The 18,005-nt window shown below is 41.8% G+C and overlaps 1 protein-coding gene across 1 annotated transcript in view; it reads right to left on the reverse strand.

Moving 5' to 3' along the window:
* The window catches only part of LOC134753453 (protein son of sevenless), a 57,720-nt gene that overhangs the window by 34,756 nt on the left and 4,959 nt on the right, over window positions 1-18,005 (reverse strand). The window contains exons 4-18 of the mRNA XM_063689327.1: window positions 16,863-17,039; window positions 14,707-14,904; window positions 13,620-13,749; window positions 12,261-12,364; window positions 10,979-11,146; window positions 9,715-9,779; window positions 9,378-9,508; window positions 8,494-8,594; window positions 8,018-8,129; window positions 7,476-7,617; window positions 6,752-6,893; window positions 5,707-5,887; window positions 2,768-2,873; window positions 1,889-2,045; window positions 1,526-1,696 (exon numbers count right to left, since the gene is read on the reverse strand). Coding sequence (XP_063545397.1) covers window positions 1,526-1,696; window positions 1,889-2,045; window positions 2,768-2,873; window positions 5,707-5,887; window positions 6,752-6,893; window positions 7,476-7,617; window positions 8,018-8,129; window positions 8,494-8,594; window positions 9,378-9,508; window positions 9,715-9,779; window positions 10,979-11,146; window positions 12,261-12,364; window positions 13,620-13,749; window positions 14,707-14,904; window positions 16,863-17,039 — 2,085 coding nt within the window. The remainder of the gene's footprint in view (window positions 1-1,525; window positions 1,697-1,888; window positions 2,046-2,767; window positions 2,874-5,706; window positions 5,888-6,751; window positions 6,894-7,475; window positions 7,618-8,017; window positions 8,130-8,493; window positions 8,595-9,377; window positions 9,509-9,714; window positions 9,780-10,978; window positions 11,147-12,260; window positions 12,365-13,619; window positions 13,750-14,706; window positions 14,905-16,862; window positions 17,040-18,005) is intronic.

Consider the following 18,005-nt stretch of genomic DNA (forward strand, 5'->3'; position numbering starts at 1 on the left):
CTCTAAGGGATGCAGCGCGAGCGGGTGCCAGTTGTGCAGCTCGGGGCCGGCCACGTGGCTGATGACGCGGGGCGGGGGTTTAGTAAGTTTACATACGCGTCACTTATCTCACCTGTCTGTACAGTTGGAACTCCCTAAGGGTGAGCTGCCTGGCCAGCTCTAAGGGATGCAGCGCGAGCGGGTGCCAGTTGTGCAGCTCGGGGCCGGCCACGTGGCTGATGACGCGGGGCGGGGGTTTAGTAAGTTTACATACGCGTCACTTATCTCACCTGTCTGTACAGTTGGAACTCCCTAAGGGTGAGCTGCCTGGCCAGCTCTAAGGGATGCAGCGCGAGCGGGTGCCAGTTGTGCAGCTCGGGGCCGGCCACGTGGCTGATGACGCGGGGCGGGGGTTTAGTAAGTTTACATACGCGTCACTTATCTCACCTGTCTGTACAGTTGGAACTCCCTAAGGGTGAGCTGCCTGGCCAGCTCTAAGGGATGCAGCGCGAGCGGGTGCCAGTTGTGCAGCTCGGGGCCGGCCACGTGGCTGATGACGCGGGGCGGGGGTTTAGTAAGTTTACATACGCGTCACTTATCTCACCTGTCTGTACAGTTGGAACTCCCTAAGGGTGAGCTGCCTGGCCAGCTCTAAGGGATGCAGCGCGAGCGGGTGCCAGTTGTGCAGCTCGGGGCCGGCCACGTGGCTGATGACGCGGGGCGGGGGTTTAGTAAGTTTACATACGCGTCACTTATCTCACCTGTCTGTACAGTTGGAACTCCCTAAGGGTGAGCTGCCTGGCCAGCTCTAAGGGATGCAGCGCGAGCGGGTGCCAGTTGTGCAGCTCGGGGCCGGCCACGTGGCTGATGACGCGGGGCGGGGGTTTAGTAAGTTTACATACGCGTCACTTATCTCACCTGTCTGTACAGTTGGAACTCCCTAAGGGTGAGCTGCCTGGCCAGCTCTAAGGGATGCAGCGCGAGCGGGTGCCAGTTGTGCAGCTCGGGGCCGGCCACGTGGCTGATGACGCGGGGCGGGGGTTTAGTAAGTTTACATACGCGTCACTTATCTCACCTGTCTGTACAGTTGGAACTCCCTAAGGGTGAGCTGCCTGGCCAGCTCTAAGGGATGCAGCGCGAGCGGGTGCCAGTTGTGCAGCTCGGGGCCGGCCACGTGGCTGATGACGCGGGGCGGGGGTTTAGTAAGTTTACATACGCGTCACTTATCTCACCTGTCTGTACAGTTGGAACTCCCTAAGGGTGAGCTGCCTGGCCAGCTCTAAGGGATGCAGCGCGAGCGGGTGCCAGTTGTGCAGCTCGGGGCCGGCCACGTGGCTGATGACGCGGGGCGGGGGTTTAGTAAGTTTACATACGCGTCACTTATCTCACCTGTCTGTACAGTTGGAACTCCCTAAGGGTGAGCTGCCTGGCCAGCTCTAAGGGATGCAGCGCGAGCGGGTGCCAGTTGTGCAGCTCGGGGCCGGCCACGTGGCTGATGACGCGGGGCGGGGGTTTAGTAAGTTTACATACGCGTCACTTATCTCACCTGTCTGTACAGTTGGAACTCCCTAAGGGTGAGCTGCCTGGCCAGCTCTAAGGGATGCAGCGCGAGCGGGTGCCAGTTGTGCAGCTCGGGGCCGGCCACGTGGCTGATGACGCGGGGCGGGGGTTTAGAGAACACGTGGGACACACCGGCGTCGGATTCCGATTTTTCGCTCTGAAAAAAAAAAAAGTAATTAAACCAAATTTCCATTAGCGACAGAACATACAAGCTTATTGTACCTAGTACTGTTTTTTTTACTGCGACAATAAATTTTTGTTTATTATTTATTTAAAACTTATTTTACGCGATTAAGTCGTTATGAATAATAATGAGTAAAAATCGTGAAAGTTCAAATCAGTGTTTTACCTTTCTTTGGACAGTCTTAAGCACGCTCTGAACCCATTTCCTCATAGGCCGACCGTCGACTGACTCCAGAAAGACCTTAAGCCTCTCTAAAAGCGGCGGTTCTCGTTCAAAATCGTAGAAATGCTGGTCCACCCAGTGCCGAAGTACGTTTATTACTCTGCAATAAATAATAAATATTATCAGGATATTATTACACAAATTGACTAAGCCCCACGGTAAGCTCAAGGAGGCTTGTGTCGTGGGTACTCGGACAACGATATACACGGTGGCAAAAAAATAAGTGCATTTCCGGAGGTTTTGGGATTATACTGAGCAACTTTTACTATGGGACCAAACCCGAAATCGCGAAAAAAAAAATTTACTATTTCATACATTTTGGTCCATTTTCTATGGGAGAAAACACGCATTACTTAGGAACAAAATATCCGTGCGTGCTCATCACACAAATAAATAACCCTACCTGAATTTGAACCCAGAACCATCGGCTACTTGGTGACTTTTTCTTAAGGTAACATAAGGTTCAAAATGGGGTCCCTTTGTTTGACATAATTATTGAAAGTCATAATGTAATGATTGTCATATTATCATTAGTCATAATTCTGAAACCGTTAACTTTTCATGATTTTCCTCGGGTTATCCTAGATAGGTTAGATTAGGTTTGTTTTATGGCAATCCTGAAAAGTTACTCGTTTCTGAGAAAAACCAAATTATGACTAACGAAAATGTGGACAAACAAAACATTATGACTTAAAACTATGGAAAACAATAGAGACCCGGTTAAAATTTTCTTTTATATATGCAGAGACGTCTGCTAAAATACCACAATGCATAAAATAGGATAAATCAATGCCTCTGGCGAGACTCGAACCCTCGACATACCTGAATTTGACGGGCTGTTGGAATTCTTTCCTATACCTCTTCCAATCTTCCCTAGCCGTGTTTTTGCTAAGTTTCTCGGCGTCACTCGCTACGCTCTCTATGCTTTCTGTAAAAAAAACAATGGTATAAGACCTTAGTAAAAATATATTTGTGCCATTTTCATCCAAAAAGGTACTTATTGTCGGTTGTCAATAAGGCGCTATTTCCATATAGCTTCAATACGAAATCAACCTTATCGACAAGCGACAATGTGGTGCCTTTTGGTTGAAAACGTCACATTTTATGATAAAATAAATAAAGAGTACACCACAAAAGAAGTAATACGAAATGAAATTCTTTTAAAATTATAGAGGGTAGTTAATATTTTGTTTATACACTCTAAAAATTAAGTCAAATTTACGGGTTCCGTACCCAAAGGGTAAAAACCGAGTACCCTTTTGGTTGAAAATAGCACAAATAACGCTTATGTTGTGTTTCTTACGTAATTAGGTAATAAAATTAATAAAAAGAGTATTATAAAATAAATACAATATTATTATCATCGTGTATCACGAAATCATAAAATAAGCACCTAAAAACGAATCTATTATACAAAATCACATTAAAAAACCCAAAAACATAAATAAATTTCTAGGAAAAAAGCGCTAGAATTACCAATAATATGTGTCGTTTCCAAGCAAAAAGTCCCACTTTGTTGTTTGACATACGCTTAGACAGGTTATTTGTATAAATGTGGTATTTTCTATAAAAAGGGACCTTATTGTCGATGACTCCGATATAAATACAATGCCGCGCGAAGCTGTGCGGCGTAAGCGCCATCGACAATAAGGTCCCTTTTCATAGAAAATGCCCCAAATATACAAGCAAATCTCGTCCTTATGGTAAGCGACAAACTGGGACTTTTCACTAGACAGACATGTAGATATTTTCGGAAGACAACAGAAAAAAACAACGTAACATAATAACTCCATCAATATCTGTATTAAATATACGTCACCCATAATGCTATCAAGCGACGTGGCCGGTTGAATAGCCCGGTGCTGGTTCGGCGTCCGTATCCTCACGACTGGTGAGCGTGCGTAAATACAACTTCTTATAACAACTGAAAGGCTGGCGTCCACTAGACTCGCCGAGGCGAATCGAATCGCAATAATTCGCCTCCTATATTTTCTACGCAACTGCGTCCATTGACGAAGAGCCGCGGCGCGCCGATTCGAGTCTACCGCGCGCATTGCTCGTCAGGCGAATTTCTGCGGCTCCGCGTTTCGACTCGACTCGGCACGCTTCAGTATACGCGGGATGGCGGATGAGTGATGACGGGTGGTTTAGTTTTTGAGTTTAGGTAGCATTTCTTCGTCCGAACTATTCATCATCGACAACTGTACAAGCACGACCTCAGCACAGGCGTGACTTCGACTCGTTTCGATTCGTCTGTGATGAACGCACAAGGAAAAAATGCGACTCGATTCAACGTGGCTCGATTCGACGCGATTCTACTTTAATGGACGCCAGCCTTTACATTACATTTTGAAGCAGAGCAGCAACAGAGGGGCTTAGTTACCCGAAAATAAATGATATTTGATATTTTGATTTTGTATTACACTTGCGTTGGGAGCAGGGATGTTGCGGATGCTGATTTTTAGACACATATGCAGATGCGTATTTTTAAAGGCTCACATCCGCGGATGCGGATGTCGAGATTAGCCACATAAAAAACGTCATGTATTACACTAGTAATTTTTATTAAAAAAAAGCGAAACTTAGTATTTGAACAAGGTGCTCCACTATCGCATTACTATACTAAAATCCGAATAAAATTAAACTTTTCATTTCTTGTCGCTGTCATAGGCTAAAGTGCTCGATCGATGAATCACAAAAACGAAACGAGATTCCTATTGGCTAATGACGAAATTACCTAGCACTTAGCCGCCGCTAAGACGTTCCTGTACCTACCTGTTCCACATCCGCATCCGCATTAAGCTCCGCATCGATTTTATGCGGATGCGGATGTTGAAGATAATGCAGAAGTTCCGCGGTTGCGGATATGGATGTGAATATTCGCAACATCCCTGGTTGAGATCTTCATGAAGAAGTATGCGATTATAATTTGGTCTACGAAACCTTAGTTTAACCCCTCGTCGTATGCTTAGACACGGATCCGTGCGTGTGAATTTAAGAGGCCCTCAACGTGCTCACTAGCGCCACTGCTTAATAATTGTGATTATTTAAATTTAACGATAGATATTGAAAAAAAGGAGGCCGCTACGTACTGTATTTTGTATTTAAGTACCTTTGGAATACATCAAACTAGTTTTTAGGCCTCTTATTTTTATACCACGCAGTTACCGTAGCCTATGGAAGCCTGCAAATCCAGCGTTGACACATGCACGTTGCCGACCCTTGAGATGATGAAGAACCCTCCAGTAGAACCTCGAGAATAGTTATTTGTGCAACAAGAGAGGAAAGTTGGTTTTTCTTGCGAGTGACTCAAAAACACGAGATGTAAAATAACTTTGCTCTCGTGTGACACATATAAATTTTAACCTCAGTAGTGAGAACATATTGAAGGTTAAAATGTATTTCGAATTTTTAATAGATCCCGAAGTATAAAGTGGCAGTTCATGGCCTTCACTAAATTCAAAAGCTACTTTGTTTCACTCCCTGGAGTGACGAAAGTGCTACTTTCGTAACTTTAGGGAGTGACGAATGTAGGCTTGTTCGAGCTGCTGAGGTAAAAAAAATATTTCTAATCAAAAGGGGAAACTAAGCCTCGTGGGGACAAATGTGGTATTTTCTATAAAAAGATGGCGCTTACGCCATTATAAACGATGCTCCGATATAAAAACAATGCCGCGCGACGCTGTGCTGCGTAAGCGCCATCGACAATAAGGTTCTTTTTCATAGAAAATGTCCCAAATATTGCATGAAATCTGACATACCTGGTATGTGTGTCTCGTAGACCTCGCTAGGGTCCGGTATGTGAAACCTCTCGATCAGCAGTCCCAGCAATTCAGAAGGGGAACAGAATGATCTGTACGTCGTAAGGAACGTTCGTACGAGGTTTAAATCGGCGTATATATGGTACGTTAGCCGTTCTACTAATTTTAGAAGAGTTGCGCCCTGTGAAGAAAATAATACATTATGAAGTGCCAATACGGCTCGCGTCAGGATTTTATTTACACGTTCACGGGGTCGAAAGACCCCACGAAAACTATGCTCAATTATCAGTTACACTAATTGTAGCAGGGAAGGTGTTAAGCGAAGGTTTAGACTAGCAAGAACTTGCATGTAATTTAAGTTACATTGCCGACTACTAAAGTAAACTGTATTCAAATGGTTGATCAGATACCGCAATGTAACGAAAATTGCATGCAAGAGCAAGAGCTAGTCTAAAGGGGCCCACTGACTATCAGTCCGCCGGACGATATCGGCCTGTCAGTTGTTCGGAACTGTCAAATTTTTGTTCTAACTGACAGGCCGATAGGACTTCCGGTTCGAGCGCCATCTTGATAGTTAGCATCGTGATTAATTACTTTGTTTTTTGCTCATTAATATTGTTTAAAGTGTAATATCGATAGCTTATTATACAGTAAACTAATGTGGTAGTGTGCAGTGAATGGAGAATTAATTTTGAAGCGCGTTTAACCACCATCTCGGAGTCAACGGCCGGTAGTCCACGTGCTTCTTGTAAAGTCTAGCTATCGATTTACAAGAGCTAGCAAATCACCGTACACTGTCTTGTACAACCGTACAATTTTTGTCGTTTTTAAACCTCTTACTTAATACCTCGATACTGGCGAAATAGTCCCACTGGGCTGAAGCCATAATTTTAAAAGAAGAAGAAGAAGACAGGCCGATATCGTCCGGCGGACTGATAGTCAGTGGGACCCTTCAACCTCGCTCTACAAGGGGTCTGTTAAAGGGTTAAACGTAATTAGCAAGTGGCATAGGTATTAGGTATTAGGTTTATCGGTATCGGCGTACCTTTATTAGCGGGGCGGGCGCGCTCCCCCCCCGCTGCCGCTCCTCCAGGCGGATGTTGTCCGGCGCGTCCGGCACCGCGAACCGGTACAGCTCCGGGGGGGGCAGCTTCAGCGGGTGCCGCTTCTCCAGGTCCAGGAGGATGCTGCGACAGAGGGGTTACAACTCCAAGCATTACCCCTACCCCTACCCCTACCCCATAACAGCATTCCATAACAGGAAATTAACAGTGCATAACTATAGTAAGTAAGAAACAAATTCAAATTCTGTGATTTCATATCCTAGATACTACAATTTTTTTTTTTTTTAAATACAATGGCATTTCGATTCTTCAACTTGTCTGACCGATCTGTGATTCGTACAAAATCAGGATGATTGGGTAGTAAATTAAACAATCGAAGCGTAATTTTATTATACAGGGTAAAACAGACATGAAAACATCCAGAGATTACCCCATAATAGCATTCCATAGAGGGAGTACGACAGTACAGGGGCATAGTAAGTAGATAAGAAATAAAACTACTCTCTATCGCCGAATAATGAAGGGTTACTTTATAAAACAAAGTCCTCCGCCGTGTCCCTTTGTATGTTCGCGATAAACTCAAAAACTACTGAAGGGATTTTCATGCGGTTTTCACCTATCAATAGTGATTCTCGGGAAAAGTGTAGGTGTTTAATTTAAGGTTTTGTGTAGCCCTTGCGAAGCCAGAGAAACTAGCTAGTATACCTGTCGAGGCTGCGGTCCAGCATGGGCTTGGTGTTGAGCATGACGAGGTCGCACATCCAGTTCCGCTTCTCCTGGCAGGACGCGCACGCCAGCACCACGGGCGGGCCCGCGCGGGGGAGCAGCTCCACGCAGTGCTTCGCTTCTGGACAAAGATAAGGGTTACCAGTTAATAAATTGTCTGTTTACATGATGACCGAGGATTCGATTTTGTATTTGTTTCTTGGTTTTTCAGTTTCATTTACCGTCGCTATCGGGGCGGTCGACAAATTCCAGTTTTTGCACGTTTATCTCTTTCAGCTCGAGTATCCGCACGCTCCGCCCGCCCCCACCCCGCCCACCTCTTATTAAGCCGATGTATTTTACAATAAAACTTACCCCATAACAGCGTCCCATACGGTGTCTCAAACTAAACGAAGCCGTAATAAGTAAACATGTAACTTCTCATAAGCGAGCACGCTTTCGTTCCAATGGCAGCTGAATGTTCCATACTAATGTAGAATGTGGTGGGTATTTGTAGTGGCGGGAGTATGAGAGCATGTTACCGTCGCTGTCGGGGCGGTCGACGAGCTCCAGTTTCCGCACGTGCAGCTTCTCCTTGAGCTTGAGCTGCTGCGCGCCGCCCGAGCCCGCCGCGCCCGCCGTGGCCGCGCCCACCTGGAGGGAAACACTTCCTTAACAAACATTCCCAGAAATGCCCACATTTATACCGGAAATTAAACACAGTTTTACATTTAAGAAGTAAAAACACAGTATAATTCTAATTAGTTAGGTCGTTATAATTCTTTTAAAATTAGTATCGACTCGTTGCCTTGAACTCTTCACATTAGTTTATTAAATCCACCAATTGGGAGGCGAAAATACATATATAGTTGGTCAAGCAAATCTTGTCAGTAAAAAGGAACAAAAAAACTACACTCATCCCCTTCTTCTGGGCGCCAGCACCAATGCAAGACAAAGACAGTATGACTCTCTGCGTCTACGCCCGAAATGAGACAGTCCCTTGACAAACTATACTTACTATACTGGTGATTGGCTTGCACAGAAGTAGTAGGCCGTCGAAAAGATACGCTCTTCTCTCAGCTATCCGTTTGCCGGGGCCGATTTTTGATAACGTGTCCTCTGTAAAAAAAACATTGTCACATGAATAGAAAAAAAAACACTAATAGACTTTTCGTGAACATCCAGTCGATTAAAAACATAGCCTCATCTGATTAGATGACCTTGATTTGCCCCACGATAGGGTCCCATACGGCGTGGTGAACTGCACATAAGCGTAAGACTGGGTTTTGTCTACTCCGAGACCACGGGAACAACGCCGTCCTCGAAACGTCAAGGTAATTTTTAAAACTTAATAATACGCGACTAAGTCCCGTTTAATAAATGTGCCATTTTCAACCAAAAGGGTACTTATTGTCGCTTGTCAGTACGGCGCTATTTCCATATAGCTTCAATTAGAAATCAACCTTATCAACAAGCGACAATGTGGTACCTTTTGGTTGAAAACGTTACAAATAATAATAGTTACGTAACTTTTCTCAAGATATTTCAATGCCCCATAGTTGTGTCCCATACGGCGTGTCAAACTAAACATAGCCAAAATAAGCGAACATGTTCCCTTTTCACGACTTCATAGCCTAGTTAGTAATGACCCTGCCTACGATGCTACGATGGGGTCAAATACCGGTAAGGACATCCAATTGTGTGTTTATCACAAATGTTTGGTCCTGAGTTATAGGTGTATTATCTAAGTACTTATGTTTATCGTCGCCTTATACCCAAAATCCAAGAATTTGCTTAATTTTGAGCTATTCTTGACTAACCAGTTTTCATATCACTTGCCCCACAATAGCATGCCGTAACGCGTCTTTAACTAAACAAAGCTGTAATACGTAGTTTACTAACCTCTGATAAATTCATTGCAACACTGTCCCGTTTCGCTTTTGTCCCAGTTGTCCACTAGCCTCGCTAATTCGTTACATTTTTCTATTGCTAACTGCCGACGCGCTCTCGCTGCCATTCTTAGTGCCATGTCGCTGTAAGAGAAAAATCTAGGTATAAAAACAGGCTAGGCGTTTTTTTTATTATAATTTCAAGGGTCGCTTATCACCTATATATAAAACGTATGAATATAGGTTTTATTTTCTACCGCTACTGACCTTAATTGGTTTGCCATTCACATTTCACATTCACATTTTTAGACATTAAAGCAACAATTCCTTAATAATAAAATAATACTTACATTTTAGGTCCGTTTCCTAGCGCTTTCATGAGTAATTTTTTTATAGGATGAAGGTTGCATTCGACCTGAAAATTAAACATATATTAAGATTTCTACATACATACATACATACATATAATCACGCCTATTTCCCGGAGGGGTAGGCAGAGACTGCATACTGCATACGCAGTTTGGCGAGTAATTTTGAAATTAATTATGTATATGTGCCTTTGAAAAATAAATGAAAAAAAAAAAAAAAAAAAAAGACCACGGATTTCCACTTGCTACGATCCTGACATACCTCTTTCGCTTCCTTCACTTTCATAACATTCCTCATACACGCTCGCCGGTTTAGGGTGCTCTTGACCTGGCCTTTCTTCAGGATTTCCCCGATCTGATCAGAGAAAGTCCGCCGAGGTCTGCCCCTTCCAACTCCCGTTTCTACCTCTCCCTTATACACTCTCTTTGTTAGCCTTCTTTCACTCATTCTTTCCACGTGTCCAAACCATCTCAACATACCTTATTATTATTAAGATTTTTAATGAATCTAATAGGGGTTATTACTGCAATGTTATGCCACCAGAGTGCATCACTAGCCCGTTTAGTAAACGATAGAGTAACTTATACATACTGTGCCTTTTAACAGTTTTTTAACAAGTTTTCAGCATGTTTTCAGAGATAATAAAATATGATATTGATGCATCAAGGCGGTTGGTTAACAGAGTACCTACCGGGAAACGCGAATCCAAAATGTCGCTATCTGCCTCTATCTCTCAAATATGCAAGAGTGACAGATGTTAGATAATGAAATTTCGATTTTCTTGTTTCGCAATAGACCCTCAGATTGTGGTAGCGGCGCCCTCTGTGCAGAGTTTCGCGTAATATTCCCTATTATTTCAAGATATTTTTTTTTTTACATACTTGCGAAGAAAATACTACATTTTAAACGAAATTAGTGTTAAAGGTAAAATAACATATAGCCCGCTATCGTGTTTCTACTCTTGAGTGACTATACATGAGCCCTTTGAAGTTAAATGAGTGACCAAAAAAAACATAAAAACAATTCGTGAGTGACTCGCCTGTTTTTTTTTTTTAAATTTCCCGGTCATCAGTAACACGAGCTAATAGCTGTTTCGGGAGGTAGTTGAATAGTGATTGGCTCTCAGCTGTTTAAAGTAGTGTCCTATCCTAATCGTGTGTGACCGGATGCCACGCATGACTGACCGTGCTACACGTGAGTGACATGCAAGTTGTGTGAGTGACCGATAGTGTGAGTGACCCTCACCTGTTTAAAGCTCTCCCTGTCATCAGTGGCAGGCGCCACTTGTAACATCGCAAGTACATAACTATGATACAGGAACACGTGCGCTACGGGGGCCAGCAGCAGCTTCGGGAGGTAGTACTTGACGGCGAGACGGAACCCGTGGCCGGCGGTGTCGAGGCGTTCCGAGAACTGGAAAAAAAGATAAAATACTTTTCATCACACATGCTCAGTAAATGTGGAATTGCACGCAGGCTTAGCGGGAACTATAGAAAAAGTTTTCCCTAGGGAGTTATGAAGTTTCTAGTACTATAATTAACAGTTTTTTTGTCTTTATACTTCATTTTTGTATCGCAAGAGTGATGAAAAGCAAGCCGTCGCGATTTAACTATACTCTCGTTTGCAATATTTAACTTACGCCCCATGTTGCACAATGTACTATTGAAAATAATAGGAGATTAAAAGGCATAGAAAAGAGAATTACCACAGGTTTTAAACCTCAAGGTCACCCTTAGTTGTGATTGGAAAAGTGACATCAACTTTTGATTTACACTCATTAGCGATTTTTTTCAAAGAGAAAAATCAATTTTTTTTCCAGGCTAGTTTTATCAACAGATGTATTTACCGAAATGGTTTCCGAAATATGTATTTTTTTTTATATTGAATGTTGACAATTTTGAACGGTAGGTAATTTTTTATGTGATAAAATTAATGGACGACCCCTTGTGAGATACCGTGCCCTAGTTTTGAGTGACCGTACCGAGTTGTGAGTTACCGTGCCCCTCTTGTGGGTGACCACGTCGCTCTTGCGAGTGATGATCTCCTTTTGCGAGCGATCGTGCCCCTCATGTGACTGACCGCGTATAATTTTTTTTAAATTACTTACAGCTAGTTCAGCGACTATATTTTGCAGTGCATCCCTCGATTCTTTCCTCTCTAAGCTCTAAACTCTTCAACTTCAGCTAATTCCCTCTTGTGAGTGACCGTGCCCCACTTGTTAGCGACCAGGTCCCTCTCGTGAGTGACCAACGTGACCCTGACCTCGTGTGAGTGACCATGCTTTTGTGGGGACTGGACACACGGGTGAGTGATCGTGCCCCCATGTGAGTGACCGCGTATAATTAATATTGTCTTCGGTTACCGCGATAGTTACTCATGAAATAAAACTATGAAAACGGATTATAAAAATACGGATTACGGATTAAAGAGTTCGAAACGTCGGGATGTATTATAAATTCAATATACGCGATATAATCCGTTTTCATAGTTTTATTTCACGCGTATAATTACTTTAAAAGTAACTTACAGCTGGTTCAGCGACTATATTTTGCAGCGCATCCCTAGATTCTTTCCTCGTAACGATGTTGGCGTATCTCACATAAGCTCTAAACTCCTCAACTTCAGCTAATTCTGTGAACAAATAAATTTCAAACAATTATAAATAACCCGGTATACAATTTTAGTTTCATTTTGAAACATAATTAAAAATCTAACGGACCAGAAACTAAAACCTGCCAAGACAAATGCGATTTTGATTTATTCAAATAAAGGTGCAAAATATCAAGAACGGGAGGTTTTTTTATAGGCCGGCCAAAAGGCCATATTTGAAAAGGACATATTTTCAAATTGGAAAGGACTCGAAAGATTGCCTGTCAGTAGTCAGTATACATTCATCCTCGAAATTTATAATATATTGTTGCCCCTAAGGCCTTTCAGTTTGAAATAAAGGACTTTTTTTAAATATATATTAATAACGGGTCACTCACGGCGCGGCCGGCCCGGGTGAGTGACCCGTTATTAATATATTTAATATGTCTGTGTCTCATGGAAGTTTTGTTATTAAGACTTTTTTTAAGGCTGCGGTTCCACCAGAGATGTGCTAAGATGCGTGGCGATGAATGTGTTTGTTGAGAACCAATAGAATATTGACCCCTAGAGCTGCGCTGAGCGAGGATAGGTAAATGAAGTGATTCTATTTGTTCCTAACAAACACATCCCTCGCTACCCATCGTCGCACATCTCTCGTGGAAACACAGCCTAAATCTTTGAACCATGCTTATATCATAAGGACTATAAGTTTCAGTCATGCTGACACATTCACGGGCGGTGAATTCCAAAATATATTATGTTAACAAACACATGTAAATTTAATTATTTTAAAATGGGTCACTCACGTATTATTAAAATAATTTAATATGTTTGAGTCTCACGGGAGTTTTATAGTTAAAATATGTGGTATTTTCTATAAAAAGGGACCTTATTGTCGATGGCGCTTACGCCATTATAAACGATGCTCCGATATAAAAACAATGCCGCGCGACGCCGTGCGGCGTAAGCGCCATCGACAATAAGGGTCCCTTTTCATAGAAAATGCCCCATATGTAAATTAAATGCAAAATATAGATCTGCGCAAAAATACCAATGGTAACACTGCTTTTTGTCTCTTTGTCCACATCTATATAACAGCGTCCGTTGCTGAAATTCTTTGGGTCTGCTGTGCCCCGAAAACTTTTTGGCATAGACATCACCTGAGCCACCTTCGCTTTCAATTAGTTTGTAAGCATTATCGTGTATATTTATTATGTACCTATGTTCAAACTTCTTGAACAAACGTCTCTTATTATTATTATATAGATGACTCTGAAAGTATGTCTGTCTGTCTTACCTTCGAAACAGCTGCCTATATACGGCGTGGGTGAGTCCTGAGACATTTCCATAGCGTCCTCCAGATTGCCCAAAAGCGTCACGGTTAACTCGTAGATATCCACAATATTGCCGAAGATTAGAGAGATCGTCTGAAACAGATTTATTCAAATTATTCACTAGTTTTAACCGCCTTCTCGTAAAAACTTGGTAGTGACAGGCCTATGGAACTCTCCCGCGCGAGTTCGGATTTATACCTACGACTTGCTTCCCGCCAGCGGTACTAAAGCTAGCCAGTTGGTTGCCGCAAGCGCTAACGCACGCACGTCACCGCGCGCTATGCCAAAGAAATGTCTTCGTAACGATAAATGTTTGAAAGAAGCGTCGGCAACCCTAGCGTTGTGCCGGTGTCGGCGCGCGCGGTGCGGGGAGCGGCGCGTTGAAGGTCACTCCATTGTATTTTTGTGTAGGTATCAAAACGGTAGGTATTTGCGTTTTCTTTGAGAGAGATAAGTATCTGTTCGTAAGAACTATTATATAATCTGTGGCAGTGATCCTGCCTGCGAAGCTTCTGGGTTCGAATCCCATTTCTGAGAAATAATAAAAAAATAAATAAAAAAAATTTTTTTTCAGACATTTACAGTCCATAGTTGTTAGTATTAACTTACAGGCTATGTTATGTTACAGAACAGTACCTACACTAAATTACACACATGAAATTACATACTAATAAATTACAAATTATTGTGGCCGATCTATCAAACTATTTGATCTATCGAAATAACCAAAAATATTATGCAAATAAATAAATAAATAAAATAAATGTACCTGAAAAAATATGATAGATTCTTTTCCGCTACGGTATCTAAAACCACGGAATAAATAATAGTACTATGTACAGAAGGTTCACTCTCAAACAAAACGCGTCTATAACGACAGATATGACCGCTAGGTGGCGCAAGCGCGAGCAGCCGTCCCGTAGCGGTGCGCGGCAACTACTACGGCTAGACACCAAAATTGGTGTGGGACGCGTGTACTTGTAGCGACGCGACGAAATCGCGGAGTGAGCCACACCTGCTAAGACTCAAAAAATTAAAAGTTTGACTCACCCTAGTATCCTTATCTAATATCTTCTCTAGTTCATCTTTAAACACCCGTATAATGAGATGCAGGTCTCTTAGAAAATGCTTTTCATCGGTGAGCAGGTCCCTCGCGAGCTCCGCGTACGAGAGGGAGCCTCTCCTGCCGCGCCGGTCGGAGGTCACCACCGCCGCGAGGGACTCCTGGTAGAACATGTCTAAGAGGACCTGAAAACAATAAATTTAATATAAATTTAAGATCTGATTGAGACATACAAAATACTAACCCAACACTACGACCTTAAAGATTTCCATAAGATGCTAGAACGCAATAGTAACAACCGTCTGAGAGGTCATCAGTATAAGCTGGTGTCTCACAGGTCCTACAATAATCCTCATAGACACTTCTTTAGCAACAGAGTGGTCAACGCTTGGAACAAACTCCCAGGAGATGTAGTAGCGGTCCAAAGTGTCAATGAGTTTAAGAATAAATTAGATAAGCACAAAGCAAATTCTACTCAACACTGAGAACTTGGTTTATGACTCTGGATACAGGCATTATCAGTTGTTTAAACTGTCTGCCTGCATTACAAATAATAATAATAATAAATTTGAATTCACAGATAATAATTTTTAAGAAAAAAAATCGACTTCAATGGGGGATGCCGCTGAAAGTTTACTTATTGTTGATGGTGCACTCTTAGATTCCAGACAATGAAATGAAAAAGACAGCATCTTTTGCCTAATTATCCTAATATTGCCTAATAATGTAGAAAAGGAGGTTTAACCACCCACTTTTCTAGTAGCATTTCGTTTTTGTAAGGGTAGCAGTTCTAACCTAACCTAACGTCCTAACCTACTTTTCTGATAGCATTTCGTTTCTGTAAGGATCACAGTTCTAACCTAACCTAACCCACTTTTCTAGTAGCATTTCCGGGTCCGGGTCTGGGTCCGGATCCGAGTCCGGGTCCGTGTCCGGCTGTCCGGGTCCAAGTTTGGGTCAGAGTTCGGTCCGGGTCCGGATCCGAGTTAGGGTCCATGTCCAGACCCGGGTCCGGGTCCGAGTCCGGGTCCAAGTTTGGGTCTGGGTCCATAAGGAAGAGAACAAATCGCCAAACGTGAACTATGTGTCATTGAAGAGTTCCATTCTGATCATCATCAGCAGTTCCACTTCATCAAATGTCACTTTTTTAAATGTAAATGCTGGATTTGTTGATGAAAATACAAAAATCACAATATGTATGCCTTTCACATTTGAGGAGTTCCCTCGGTTCCTCATGGGTCTCATCATCAGAACTCGAGCTTGACAAAAATATGTCCTAAAAACTTAAGTTGCTTAACAAACATAAAGAAGAGGACAAATCGCCAAACGTAAACTATGCGTCATTAAAGAGTTCCATTCTGATCATTATCAGCAGTTCCACTTCATCAAATGTCACTTTTTAAAATGAAAATGCTCGATTTGTTTATAAAAATACAAAAATCACTATATGTATGCCTTTCACATTTGAGGAGTTCCCTCGATTCCTCATGGATCCCATCATCAGAACTCGAGCTTGACAAAAATGTTTCTTGAAAACCTAACTTGCTTAACAAACATAACGAAGAGGACAAATCGCCAAACGTGAACTATGTGTCATTGAAGAGTTCCGTTCTGATCATCATCAGCAGTTCCACTTCATCAAATGTCACTTTTTTAAATGTAAGTGCTTGATTTGTTGATGAAAATACTAAAACCACTATATGTATGCCTTTAATATTTGAGGAGTTCCCTCGATTCCTCATGGATCCCATCATCAGAACTGCGTTTTGACAAAAACGGGACCAATCTGTATGTATATACTTACAATCAAAAAAAGAATTTTCAAAATCGGACCAGAAATGACGGGGTTATGGAGTAACAAACATTTAAAAAAAAACATACAACCGAATTGATAACCTCCTCCTTTTGAAATCTTGAAGTCGGTTAAAAATATATCTTGAAATTGAATATTTCTTGCACAAACTTATGCTTTGGTTTAATTGCATCTTAATTTTTTTTTTTTTAATTTAATGAAAAACATACTTTTGACATTAAGGTATTTTGAGACTTAGACGATATTGAATAATGTAAATTCATTATGACATTTGGCTATTGCCTCGTTGCGGACACAATCTTGCAGCATAATCTCGATCAAAATTCTTACCTTGTCCGCACACATGGCAGTTTTAATGTCCCCGCTAGTGATTGTCTCGTAGCCGGATTTCGCGGATATTTTTTTAACAAAATGCCCCGCCAGCCGCAAGATGTCCGTGCTCACGTATTCCAATATGGCGGTCATGAACACGGACACGGACGTGTCGATTTTGTACATCAGCACCTCCTGGTAATAAAATATAATACATTAAATATAAATATACCGCCTGTTGTCTGCCTCCACATTTATAGTTCGTTTTTTTATCATTAGAAAAAAGGTAAACAATCTGTCTTTTGTGTCTTTTTATTGAATAATATTGAAAAACACTAAAGAAAATAACAAAAGAATGTAAAAGATCGTATATGATTTATAGTTGTAACATATTTGCTGTCGACTTATTTTTGGAAAGTGATTTTTAATTAAAAGACTCGACATTATTATTACAGCATTTAACTATCGAAAAATAATGTAGAATTACAAAAAATACATGAAAGAAAATATCGAAGTTATTTGGACCTTTGACTGGACTAAGAAAAAAAAACGGGCACCTACAGAAAAAACCTGCTTATCATTTCGTATTCTATAAAAGTAAGAAAATAAAGTCCTGAAAGATAGAAGACAGGTTTTCTAATAGTTTCCGTGAAAAAAGATACTTATTTTTAGGTCCTATAAAAAAAACACAGACTTTATTTTTTTCTGCTTAAATATGCCTTATTTTGAAAAAATGTATACCACATTTATTGTTCCTTGCAGAATTCTCTATCGAATAGCATTAAAAAACCGGACAAGTGCGAGTCGGACTCACCCACCGCGGGTTCCGTACTTTTTAGTATTTTTTGTTGTAGCGGCAACAGAAATACATCATCTGTGAAAATTTCAATTGTCTAGCTATCACGGTTCATGCGATACAGCCTGGTGACAGACAGACGGACAGAAGGACAGACGGACAGCGGAATCTTAGTAATAAAGTCCCGTTTTTACCCTTTGGGTACGGAACCTTAAAAAAAAATATTTTCTCAAAAAAGTACGAATGTCCTTTTTTTCGGCCGATCCAGCCCAGTGTGTCGGTTACTGGTCCCTGTCGGTCAAAGGGGCCACTACGTTAGCTAATTAATAACATCTAAGGCAATATAATTTATTATAAAATAAATA

This window comes from Cydia strobilella, chromosome 27 (assembly GCF_947568885.1).
Source record: "Cydia strobilella chromosome 27, ilCydStro3.1, whole genome shotgun sequence".
Classification (NCBI taxonomy): Eukaryota; Metazoa; Arthropoda; class Insecta; order Lepidoptera; family Tortricidae; genus Cydia; species Cydia strobilella.